The 13123-nt window shown below is 48.7% G+C and overlaps 1 protein-coding gene across 4 annotated transcripts in view; it reads left to right on the forward strand.

The window, feature by feature from the left end:
* The window catches only part of ULK4 (unc-51 like kinase 4), a 519962-nt gene extending 508063 nt beyond the window's left edge, over positions 1-11899 (forward strand). For all 4 annotated transcript variants that reach the window (XM_027522707.1, XM_027522705.1, XM_027522704.1 and 1 more), the window contains 2 exons: positions 10267-10352; positions 11726-11899. In XM_027522707.1, coding sequence (XP_027378508.1) covers positions 10267-10352; positions 11726-11789 — 150 coding nt within the window. In that variant the 3' untranslated portion in view covers positions 11790-11899. The remainder of the gene's footprint in view (positions 1-10266; positions 10353-11725) is intronic.
* The last annotated feature ends 1224 nt before the right edge of the window (positions 11900-13123 follow it).

The following is a 13123-nucleotide window of genomic DNA, read 5'->3' on the forward strand; positions in this document are numbered from 1 at the left end:
CTTGATTCTCCTTAACACCCACCACTGTCTCAGAGTATCCTGTCTGCTTTTTTCATTGAAGCGTATTTGATTTACAGTGTTTCAGGTGTACAGCAAAGTGATTCAGTTATATATGTATGTGTGTGTGTATGTGTATATACACCCCGATATGCGAAAAGTCAAAGTGTTGGTCGCTCAGTCGTGTCCAACTCTTTGCGACCCTATGGACTGGAGCCCGCCAGGCTTCTCTGTCCCTGGATTCTCCAGGCAAGAATACTTCTCCAGGGGATCTTTCTGACCCAGGAATCGAACCTGGATCTTCCACACTGCAGGCAGATTTTTTTTTATCATCCGAGCCAGCAGCAAAGCCCATGTATATACATACATATGTATTCTTTTCCAGTCTTTTCCGTCACTGGTCGTCACATAGCAGTGAACATAGTTCCCTGTGCTGTGCAGGCCCTTGCTGTTTGTCCGTTATGTGCAACAGTGTGACTCTCTGTTAAATTCCCCATTAACCCCTTCCTGCTCTTTCCCCTTTGGGAAGCATGCGTTTGTATTCTGTGTTTGTGAATCTATTTCTGTTTTATGAGTAAGTTCGTTTGTATCACTTTTTTAGATTCCACACCAGTGATACCATATGATATTTGCTTACTTCACTCAGTGTGATCAACGAGAGGTCCATCCGTGTTGCGGCAGACAGCGTTGTCTCCTTCCTTTTTACGACGAATGTTCCACTACGTGCACCACAGCTTCTTTGCCCATTCGTCTGCTGATGGACATTGAGGTTGCTTCCGTGTCTTGGCTGCTGTGAATAGGGCTGCTGCGAACACTGGGGTGGATATAGGCCCGGGGTGGGATCGCAGGATCAAATGGTAACTCAGTCTTTAGTTTCTGAAGGATTTTCTGTTGAGTCTTTCGCTGTGTCTCTCACAGTGGCAGCTCTGCCTTGACGCACACCCAGCTGCATCCCCAGAATCTCACCAGGGCTTTGGCACGTGGCAGGCGTTCAGGACACTGTCCGCCGAGCACAGTCACGCTCATGCTCATTGGACCCGTCACTGCTGCGGGGGCTCCCTGTGTCCTCAGCTCAGGTCGGACTGTGCTTTCTGTTCTGCCCACCTCTCAGCAGACTTGAGGACCTTGGGAGTCAGGTTTATAACACTGGAGGCTTCATGCTTACTGTGGCCCCGTGCTCATTTTGTAGAATCGCAGTCACGTTCCACTGTTTTTTATATTTTCTGCTTTTTACCCAACATTCCAGCGTGCACATTTTCCTGACTGTTCTTATTTATGATGGCTGGATCACAACAGAGCAGTTTAGGGGCTGACTGGGTCCTCACGTGGTGGAGTGAGGATTGGGGGAAGAAGCAAATTGGGGGGCCTATTAAGTCTTATTGATTTGCTATCATTCACTTTGCAACCCGCCCCCGCCTCCCATCTTCCCTGCCATCCTATGGGAAATTCAGAGAAAGGGCTGGAAACAGGCCCTCATTAAGTCACTCTGCCTACTCCTTCCCCACCTTAAAGCCCTGCCGTTAGCGCGCACACACACACACACACACACACACACACACACACACCACCCCACACTGTACACTCAGGGATTGCATCGTCAAAAGGACTCCCTCAGTGTGACCCCATGGAACATTCCTAAGGATCAGCTGCGATTCATTTGGGTCAAGTACAAACAGTGTCCACTCAAACGGTCACTCGCTTCTTACGACCCTCGTTCTCACTCCTCGTAACCCAGTCACGGCACGGTTCCTACCTGGTGAGTTTTCTCTCGTGAGGAACTGACTCCCGCCACGTCCCGTGACATCCCAGCGCCCCTGCCTCTGGTACCTGTTCTCCCGGGGTCGTGTGGGCAAAATGGTGTGTCCCGATCCTGTGTCTCACCAGAACTTTCTTTGGGCCAGTCTGTTAATGCCTTTACCCACGAGAAGCCCACAGTCCGGCCTATTTGCCAATTAAACCTGGCTTTTCCTCACTTATTTTGGACCTAGGCTGTTGTAGTTAGTTGAATCGGGTCTAAAAGTTTTCCCAAACCAGCTATATTGCATTCAGCATTTTAAACTTACTGGATTTAATGGCCAGAAACTGATGTAATTATGACCAGTTTCCCAGCAATAAGGGCATTTTTACTGCCCTGGAGAGAGCTGAGAGAATTGGCTAGCCCACAACAAAGGGGGGTAGGTATGGATAATTTTCTTCGAGAAAACAGCCATGTCTTAAGGGGTGAAAAAGAAAAACATTCACGTCCTCAGCCTACCATCCTCACGGACTCTGGGCTTAGCAGGAGCCCACAGGTCCAGAGAGGAGCCTGGAGGGGAGAATGGAGGTGTCGGGCCAGGTTGGGGAGCCTACGGATCCCAGAGGAGGGTGCCCTCGACTTCCCTGAGATCATCCCGATGACTAAGCGCCATTCAGAAGGAGCCTCGCTTGCTTGTGTTGAGGAACATGACGTCACATTTCTGAGCAAACTCCAGAAAAGACACAGAGGCCACGAGGCAGCCGGAGGCCGCGTGTGAGAATCACTCCCTTGCGCTCCAGGTGCCCTCAGCGTCTCATGGAAGACACGGGGCACACAGGGGCCCGGGAACGGAGCAGCGAGTGTTCCCGTAGTCTCGCTTTAAACGTGGATGTGCAGGGCAGGTCAAGAAACTTCTGGAGCGATCCAGAATGAGCGTGCAACAGCAGGTGGAAAGCGGGGAGGGACTGCCAGACCGCACCACACTGACCAGGGGCTCCTCACAGATTCCGTCCCAGCGTCTGAAGGCCAGCGGGTAGCATGTCTCGATGTGCAAGGGGTGGACAGACATAGCTTTAAAGTAACTTAAAAACCTTCGCACTCCAAGAGGAGACAAAGTGTATGTTAAAAGTGCAAAATAAAGGGGCCGATGAAGAGGTTTATGTTTGAAACGGAAGCCCTCTGAAGTAGAGTTGTCAGTTTCCTACTTGTTTGGGCCCGTGCCTGTGAGATCTGAAGGCCGCGGAATTAGAATAACCCTCCCGTGTGTGCAGAGCACCTGGGCCGCGCGCGCTCCTCGGCGCCGTCTGCTGGGTTTTTTCTGGTCTGTCTGGGTTGCCTGGGCCTGTCTAGAGGAACTCACGAATAAGAAAATAAGGTTAACTTGGCTTCCCTTTGCCACACACATTCAGTCCCAGTGGAGAGACAGACATGCATTATTTCCCACTGGTAACAGAGGCCCACGGCCTGCCCGTACCTGCGTCCTGGCGGCCACGGAGCTGCACACCTGAAACCACATCCAGGCAGGGAAGCCGCGCCCGAGCTTTTATGAGCTGCACGAGGGCGATGCTGTGAGTCAGGTCCACGAGCGTCAGTTCACACTGTATCACCAGGATGCAGCATGAAGTATGTTCTGACTTCCACGTTTTAAGGAAGGTTGTCAGCAGGCCGGGCTTTGTCACCTGGTGGCCACTCGGCCCGGATGAGCCACTGTCCCCTCAGCTCCCCCCGCACACTGAGGAGGTTACCACTTCAGGCTCCTGCTGTTACCCAGGGCCAGAGATGGCTTCTTGTGTTGGTTTGCATTTGGGAAGCTGAAATCCAGAAAGGAAGCCAACACAAACTTTGTCCTGGAGGGTGAGTGTGCTAAGAAAAGAAGGGGAAAAAAAGCCCCTACCTTACAATTTGTGAGCCTGGTGGGGAACATGAGGGATGATTCTGTGGGATACAAGCCTCTCCTTTTGGTGTTTTGGTTACACCAAGTGATTCCTGAATGCTCTCTGACACAACTCATGTTCCAGGGACTGTAGCAGAAGGTTGAATAAAGTAGGGTGTTTACCCAGAGTCCATCATCTGCTTGTTTATATACTCTCAATTAAACTGATGTGGGGAATTGTCTTTCCAAGTTGATCTTCATTCTAAACTCAGATTCACAACTTTTTTATGATCTTTCCCTTTAAGACCCTATGTTTTGAATGGATGCCTGTCTGCCAGGTGAACTGCACATATTTAGTACATTCATGTCTCCACTTTGATGGATTTTAGCCGTCCAGCTACCAGTCAGACATCTTAGCAGCAGGAGAAATGTGAGGCAGGCATCCTTTGTTTGCAGGAAATGAACACCAGCCATTTGATGTTTCCAAATAAAATCTACTCTCTGCCATAGACAATTATTGCAAAATAAAATTGTTTCCTTGTCTTGACTAATGGGCATTAACTGACTTCTAATGAAAATACTAACTGCAGGAGGAAGGCACTGTGTTGACACTCTTTGCAGTGTCTTCTTGCGTTACTCATTTCTTAGAGTCACTGCATTGCTCGCTCCTGACTGCAGTGATCAGACCCACGAGAAGTTGTCTAGCAGCTGCTCGGCCATGAATTCAGCATCTCTGTGGACAAGTATCACTTTCCCACCTGCCTTACTGAGTATGGGTCTCAGTGTGCCCAGAACGTCCCCTGCTAAGGTGGCTCGGAAGAGAACGAGGTGGGATGACCTCTAAGCAGACTCACAATTCACTTTTAACAAAGTTTAAGTACTGAGAACATACAAGGTTAAAGGCAGTGGAATGTTTTAAAAGAAAGTTGGTGCCCATCATAATGGGCCTTCCCTGATAGGTCATCATAATTTATAATCTGTGGTGGCCAAAGAGAAAACCAAGCTCTTGGAGAAAGGAATCACTCATTTCTAGGCCACTTAAAATCCTAATATTTATTACAAATTAATTTAGCAAGGCAAATTAAAATTATCTTTTCAAAAAGTATCCAGACTTATCTTTACTATCATCTCATTCTAAGAATCCAATCAGACCTGGTACCTAGTAAGGCATGAAGGCTTGCCTAGTTGTTTTTCCATTTTTCTATTGAAGGTCATCTTGGTTCCTTTTTCTTTTTAGTGATTTTGAATAAAGCTGCCACAGACTTTGCACACGGGTTTTCCTGTGGAAACACGTTTTCATTGCTCTTGAGTGAATACCTAAGAGTGCAGCTGCTGGATTGTATGGTAAAACTATGTTCAGTTTTATACACATCACCAAACTCTCTTCCATGACGGTTGTACCGTTTTGCAATCCTGCAGCAATGAATGAGAGTTTTTGTTACTCTACATCCTGGCTAGCATTGATTATTGTCAGTTTTTATGAATCTAGGTGTGTAGTGGTATACACTGCGGTTTGAATGTGCATTTCCCTAGTGACAACTGATGCCGAGTATCCCTTCACATGTTCATTTGTCATCTATAATACCTTCTGTGATGGAGTGTCTATTCAGATTTTCTGCCCGTTTATAAAGTTCTCTTGTTGAACTTTAAGAATTCCTTTTACATGCTCTGGATAAAAGTCCTTTATCAGATATGTAATTTGCAAATATTTTCTCCTAGTCTTATGGCTTCCCTGGTGGCTCAGAGGGTAAAGCGTCTGCCTGCAATGCAGGAGACCTGGATTCGATCCCTGGGTTGGGAAGATCCCCAGAGAAGGAAATGGCAGCCCACTCCGGTGGTACTCTTGCCTGGAGAATCCCATGGACGGAGGAGCCTGGTGGGCTACAGTCCATGAGGTCGCAAAGAGTCGGACACGACTGAGCGACTTCACTTTCACTTTGCTTTCTTTGCTTTGTCTTAGGGGCTTCCCAAGCATCCGCCAGCAGCGCAGGAGACACAGGAGCCATGGGTTCAATCCCTGAGTTGGGAAGATCCCCTGGAGGAGGGCACGGCATCCCACTCCAGTATTCTTGCCTGGAGAATCCCATGGACAGAGGAGCCTGGAGGGCTACAGTCCATGGGGTCGCAAAGAGTCAGACACGACTGAAGCAATTGAGCAAAACACAGCACGTGTACTCTCTCATCAATCTTCTGCAAAGAGCAAAGGCTTTAAAAAAATTTTTTTTTAATTGAAGTTGATTTACCATATTGTGTTGGTTTCAGATATATAGCAAAGTGACTCAGTTATACGTGCATAAATCTGTATTTATTCTTTTCCATTATAGTGTATTTCAAGGTACTGAGTATATAGTTCCCTGTGCTATATAGTAGGACCTAGTTGGTTATCCATTCTCTATATACCAATTTGTATCTGCAAATCCCAAACTCCTAATTTATCCCACCGCACCCCTCCCATCCCCTTTGCTAACCATGTAAGTTTGTTTTCTTTCATTTGTATCTTTTAGATTCTACATAGAAGCAACATCATACGATAGTCTTTCTCTGTCTGGCTTACTTCACTTAGTATGACCATCTCTAGGTCCATTCATTTTGTTGCAAATGGCAGTATTTCATTCTTTTTATGGCTAAATAAAATTCCATTGTAAATATATAAAGGGCAAAGTTGTAAACACTGATAAAGTCCAATTTGTCAGTGTTTTTCTTTCTGGGACTGTGATTCTGTGTTGTGAAAACTCATCAGCAAACCTAAGGTCATATATGTATTCTCCTATATGTTCTTCAAGAAGTTTTTTGTTTGTTTTACATTTTACATTCAGATCCATGATCCATTTTGAATCATTTCTGTTTTGGGCCATGCCACACAAGCTTATGGAATTGTAGCTCCGACCAGAGATTGAACCCAGACCTCAGCAGTGAGAGTTTGGAGTCCTAACCACTGGACCACCAGGGAAGTCCCTTGAATGACGTTTTATTTGAGGTGTAAGATAAATGCTTAGGGGCAGGTTTTTACATAGAGGTGTCCGTTTGTTCCAGCATTGTTTGTTAAAAATGTTCCCCTATTCAGGTTACCTTTGCACGCTTGTCAAAACTTTGATATTATTTGTGTGGGTCTGTAAAAATCCTGTTGGGATTATGATAGGAATTGCATTAAACCTGTATTTTGGGGAAATAAATATATGTACTATATTGTCTTCTAATTCATGAACATAGTAAATATATCCATTTATTTCATTTAAAAAATTTTTATCAGCATTTTGTAGGTTTTAACGTACAGATCCTGACATTTTGCTAGTTATACCTTTGAAATTTGTCAGAACTTGCTTTATGACAGTAAATATATTTTGAAGACTTTACATGTACATTTGAAAAGAACATACATTCTGCAGTTGTTAAATGAATTTTTCTTTATAGGTCTATAAGGTCAGGTTTGTTAATCTCGTTGTGTAAAACACCCACATCCCTTCTGATTTTCATGTACATGTTGGGAGAGATTGAGAATGTGCCACCATAATTATGGATTTGCCTCATTCTCACTTTGGTTCTGTCCTTTATTTAAACATATTCTGAGGCTGTTATTAGGTACATTTAGAATTTGGACTTGGTATATCTTCCTGATCAGTTGATCTTTTTATAAATATATGTCTCTCTTTATTCTTAGTTATAATTATTGTCTTAAAGCTGACTTCGATATTATTATAACTACACCAGCTTTCTTTTGTTACAATTTGTGTGACATATCTTTTTTCATTCTTAAGACTTCAGTTGTTCTTTGCCCTTGTATTTAAGGTATATTGGTATGCATCACATGGTCGCGTTTTATTTTGGTTATATCCAGTCTAAAAATGTTAGTCTTTTATTTGTAGCACTTCGTAAATTACACTTAATATAGATGTTGATATATTTGGGCCTACATTTACGACATTAGTCTTGATTTCTGCTCTTTTTTTCCTTCCGTCTTTGGGTTTGTTTGCTCTTTTTCTAGCTTCTTAACATGAATGCCTGGATTATTGACTTGGACCTTTCTCTTTTATGTTAAGTATTTAGTACCATAAAGTTCTCTTTAAGCACTGCTTTAGCTGCACCCGCCCCCCGACTTTGATATATTGTATAGACATCTTTCAGCTCAGAATACTTTCTAATTTTCCTTGGGATGTCTTCTTTGATCCTTGGATTATTTAAGGGTGTGTTGTTTAATTTCCAAGTGACTGGAAATACTTTAGTTATCTTTGTTATTTACCCTAACTCGAACCCCTAACCCTCTGTCACCCTAACCCTAATAAACTCATGTCCATTGAGTCGATGATGCCATCCAACCCTCTCATCCTCTGTCACCCCCTTCTCCTCCTACCCTGAATCTTTCCCAGCATCAGGGTCTTTTCCAACAAGTCGGCTCTTGCATCAGGTGGCCAAAGTATTGGCGCTTCAGCTTTCTCAAGCTCTTCTTTGTCACCTCCCTAATACTTTCTGGTTCCCCGGGTCTCTCATTTTCTGTCTGGCCACTGACTACCCATGTCCACACTTGTCATGTCTGGGCCAAACACTGGGAGAACAGAGGGGAGTTTTGGCTGATGGCTCCTGTTGCTGCCCCCACGGAACTGCCCGCTGCCTGGGGCGGAGGAGAACCAAGGGAAAGGAAAGGGGCTTTCATCTGCACTCTTGCAGCTTTTGGACGCTTCCTTTCCCCTTCCTGAAGCCTGGCTTCTCCCGGAGCCCTCCCGTCTGCCCCTCAGTGCTCAGTCCGGGGCTTGGGTGTGCTGAGGTCGTGCTGAGGTCGAGGTGGGCTGCGCCAGAGGGAAAGCAGCAGTGGTGCTCTGGCCTCCGTCCCCACTGCTGGTGCTGCTAACTTTTCTGTAATCTCAAAGAGCTGCTCTGTGTATTCTGTTCCGGTTTTAAATGGATAAGAAGAGTGGCATGTGTTTTCTCTGTCTTTCCCAGAATTAGAACCTCTGACTGATATTATTTAAAATTTTATTTTCTAATTAACTCATCTTTATAGGTGGGATAAGAGTTGATGTGCTAGTAAGAGTTTAGGCAGCCAGATTGCATAGCTTTCAATTCGTTTGGCTTTATTTATGCTTGGCCTTTATGTCAGCTGCACATGATGCTATTTTGGCCTCTTCCTTTGATCATGTAGTTTCCACCGTAGGTTTCTATTTGCACTTTCCAAGTAGCCTCATGAGTAAACGTACCCATGCTATTTCTTTGCGAGTGGGGCTCAGCCTCTTACACATGACGCGTGGCAGGGTTAGTAGAGTAGCGGGTTTGGATATAGCTCACCTGAACCGTATGAGGCACAGTTTTGAGAAAAATTAGATGGGAATCCTTGCTGAAGATCCTTTCCGACTAAGTTTGTGCTTGCTTCAGACCTACTGAACCACAGCAGCCTTCTGAACTCATCAAGCTGGGTGTAATTTCAGAACGGATTCGCACGCAGCTCTTTTAAGATGCGAATCTTGGCAGAAATTACACCTGATGCAGTTGAGCTGGCAGCTGGTGTCTACACACTCAGGAAGTGGGATAGGATCTCCACGGAGGCTCAGATTCATTCACATGCAACTCAGAGTCCACGTAAAGGTCTAATTACCCCCATGACCTTCCTGTCTGCATCTGTGATTGGTTAAGAAATGGAGAGATGATACTCCAGCCCTGGTTGCTATGATCAGGTAGGAAGACAAAAGAACAGTGGGAGCAGCCAAGGTCAGCCTGGTTCCAGCCTCAGGTGGGATTAGGGGCCAGCTCCCTGTGTGCTGCCATCATGGCCCCTCGTCTCACTAAGCCTCTGTTACCTCATCTATAAAGCACAGTACGCGCTTACCTTGTGAGGTCAGGCTACTGAGAGGGAGGCATGAGAAAATGTACAGGAAACTGCAGTCTGCTGAATGTGAAGTGCCACCAAAGTGTTTATTAGAAAATATTTGAAGAATAACAGATAAAAATGGGACATGGATGATGAATCAAGAGAAACAACTCTAATACTAGAGCCAGGGTTCATTCCTAAAGCCTTCTCTTCTCTGTCCGCAGGGCATGGACTCCAGGGTCTGGATCAGGAAGTCTCTGGGAGCAGGGCTGGGGCGGCCCCTCTCTGAGTCCCTTCCAGCCCTGAGGGTTTAGGATTCTGCCCGTGGTGCCGCAGGCTCAAGGGTGCCTGAGTGTGTCTCCTGTTTCTCCTAGGAAGTTGGCAAGGGCACATCTCCCAGGGTACCTGGGCAGGGGTGTTGCCCCGGTTCAGCTTGTTAGTGCCTCTTCCTTCTCCCAGCAACCCGCCCCCGCCCCCCGCCCCCTGCCCCAAGATCACTGGGAACCCAGAATCACACTTCTGGCTGTAGGAAAGAGGCTGTGTTGGGCTTGGGACACAAGGGCCAGCAGGGTCGTGGAACTGAGAGTTGGCAAGTTTGTTCACCCATGATTTGCTTTCCCTGAAGTGTTCAGGCTCCCAGAACACACAGCCTCCTGAGGGGCCAACAGGAAGCACCCCATCCTGACCTGGCATTTGTCCAACTGCAGTGGACTCCCTCTTGCTCACCCCCAAGGGTGCCTCTGTGATCAGCAGCACCTCGGGGCTCACTGCCCAGTAACATGGGCAGCCAGAGACTCAGGATACCCAGCGAACAGTCGTGGGTCAGGATGGAGCTGCTGACTGCTCTTCTCTCCTCCCTTGCAGATCACCTCCAACGAGAAGCACCTGGAGAGTCTCAAGAGCGCAGGGAACCTTCTGCGGGTTCTGGAGGGGCTGGCCCCAGCCGGGGGGTGAGTAGGCTTGGCAAACACTCTCCCATTTCTTTTTCCTCTCCTCCTCGTTTCCCCTACACACCAGGGACCATCACCCTCCCACCTGACACTGCCCACTGTGCGCCCTCCCTCCTGGTGGATGGGCCACCCAGGCCCCACCTGCTAAGGGGCGCCCAGCCTTTGCTGGTAGCTTTTCTTCAGAATCACGAGGTTGTATGGAACCTGCTTCCTGGTGTTTTGAGTATTGCATTCATTGGAGAACACGTGGTTGAGGTACTGGGGAGATGGTGATTCTATGGAGGAGGCTCGGCTCCAACCAGCACTGCTGCATTAATCCTGGGTGGGGCAGCACCTCCTGGCCTCCCCCACCTTTCTTGTGCTTTCTGTGAGCTGAGGGGAGGGACAGACTGACCTTGATGGGAGTGGCCCTTCTTGCCTGGCGGCCCCTGTGGTGTAAGGTGTGGACAGTGGCTCCTGGGCCAGGTGGGTCCATCCCCAGGGACGGCAGCGTCCTCAGCCCTGATGGGGTCCTGACGGTGGGTGCGTCTCCCTTGCTGGTCACTGGCACTCAGTGCCGCTCTGGTGGGTGGGATGGGCTCATGGCTCCACTGGAGTAGCCTGGCCTGAGCCAAGAGCAGTTCAAGTGCATTCCTTCCTTTCAGAGAGACCCCTGATGTGCAGAGCAGGAACACGTGGCCCCATTCCCCTGCACCCCACCTCTTCTTTGCAGCCCCCAGTGCCACTGCTAGGCAGCAGCTCGCCTACCATGTAGTCAGGAGTGTGCCACCAGCTAATTTTACACTTCTGGGGGTACTGCCAAGCGCCATTCTCTGCTTTGGTGACAGTTGTTAAGGCACAAGTGTGTGTGTCAGACAATCTGCTCCAGTAACAAAGATTCCACGTTAAGGTCTTAATTGCACATCCACACCTATGAGAATGAGAAATCCAGAGTTGCTGGCTGATTGGCCAGGAAGGAGCACCATGGAGCATCTGGGATCTCTGCTGGTTGACACAAGTCAGCTGCAGGCTGGCGCCAGGCAGGCTCTTTGTGGGCTCTGGGCTGACAGGCTCTGGCTGCCGTCTGCCTGACTCGCTCTCGCAGCTCGGCATCGGTGCAATCTGTCCAAAGCAGCTCAACGCCAAGTGGTGGCAGGGCCACTAGCTCAGGCATAGCTTAGGGGGCTTGCTATGGTGGGACTGGGGGCTTTGGGGTTCTCACCTCCCACCCCTAGAGCCTGGGGATCCTGTCTGTGTTTTTCAAAATGATGCTCAGGGCAGCTTTGGGAAGCAGCTGGTTCATCAGGTACTCAGGTGAAAAGGCCAGCCCCTTTGGAAGAGGGGGGCATTTAACCTTGGAAATGCCTAAATGTTTACTTCTGTTTTTCTCACAGGTCATCAGCCAACAGCTCAGTGGCGTCCTTGGCCCTGGAGATCCTCCAAGCTGCTGGACACTAGGCAAGAAGGCACTCGGCACAGTACTCTGCGGCTGCCACCCCCCGGCTACACACACTCCACAGGTCACCCACAGCTCTGTGTGGATCCAATAAAGTCAGCTGAATCCAGAACCTCTGGCTGAGATGCTCTGACTCCAGCCCTAGAAAACCCACTCAGAACGAGCCCTCTCGGTGCCTGTCGGCTGCATCTGGGAACCCAGGTTTGCTCGACGTTCTCAGAATGCTCTTCCCGTGTGTGGGCCACGTAGGCCTCTGCTCAAGCCGGCGCTACCTGCGCTCATCAAAGTGGAGGGAAGCTGCGGGCATCTCCCAGCCTGTCTCCTCCAGAGATTTACCAGGCGGGATGAGACAGGAATGCTCTTCCAGCTGCAGATCTAGAGCAAGCCTTTGGAAGCTTGTTTGATTTCACCTGCCTGGCTTTTCATTTCAGGGATGAACTGATTCTGAGAATCCTGGGGAGAAATGGGCAAGACTCCACTCACAGAAGCAGGTAGTTGACACTTTGCCTAAAGGAATGCAGCATGCTCAAGGAATGCTGGCTTCCTTGCAGGTCTGTCTGCTCACCTAAGTGGGATGAAGGCATCAAGGTTGACTCCTTCCCCCCACCTTCTACCAGTGACCACCACCTCCCAGCCTCAACACCTTTCCAGCTTCTTCCTCACACATACACCCTTAAGGCCCCTGGTACTGCGGAGGGGTGCTAGGACCGTGGCACTGGGGGGCGGGGGTCCTGGGTGGCTGGAACCAGGTGAGCAAATTGAGAACATTCCTTGGCCTCCTCTCTGGGATCTGTTTCCTCAAACTGCAGAATGAAAGGGCTAGACTGGATCAGCAGCGGCAGTGCTCCAGACTTCTCAGACAGAGGAGCCCCGTCCCCTGACGGGCTTCTGTCCCCGGCCACAGCCCCTACGCAGGCAGGATGGGCGGGGCAGGCAGGGGTAGGAGCTACACGGGCATGGGATTCTCCAGGCAAGAATACCGGAGTGGGTAGCCATTCCCTTCTCCAAGGGATCTTGGTGACCCAGGTCTCCTGCATTGCAGGAGGAGTCTTAACCATCAGAGCCACCAGGGAGGCCCCATCTACTGTGTCATGGGCAGCTGGCCACACTGTCACCACCAGCCTCATCTGCCACTGTGATACGGGCAGTGTGCCAGCTTCCATGTGGCTTTGCAGTGAACAGCTGCTCTGCGCCCCCCTCCACAAAGGCATGGATGTAACTCACCGTATTTAAACCCCACCACCACCTGCCAAGCACACCACCTTATCTCCATCTCATAGCAGAGGAAACCGAAGCTCAGAGCCAGTCCACCTGCCCAAGGCCCCGCTGTCAGGTT

Source organism: Bos indicus x Bos taurus, chromosome 22, assembly GCF_003369695.1.
Source record: "Bos indicus x Bos taurus breed Angus x Brahman F1 hybrid chromosome 22, Bos_hybrid_MaternalHap_v2.0, whole genome shotgun sequence".
NCBI lineage: Eukaryota > Metazoa > Chordata > Mammalia > Artiodactyla > Bovidae > Bos > Bos indicus x Bos taurus.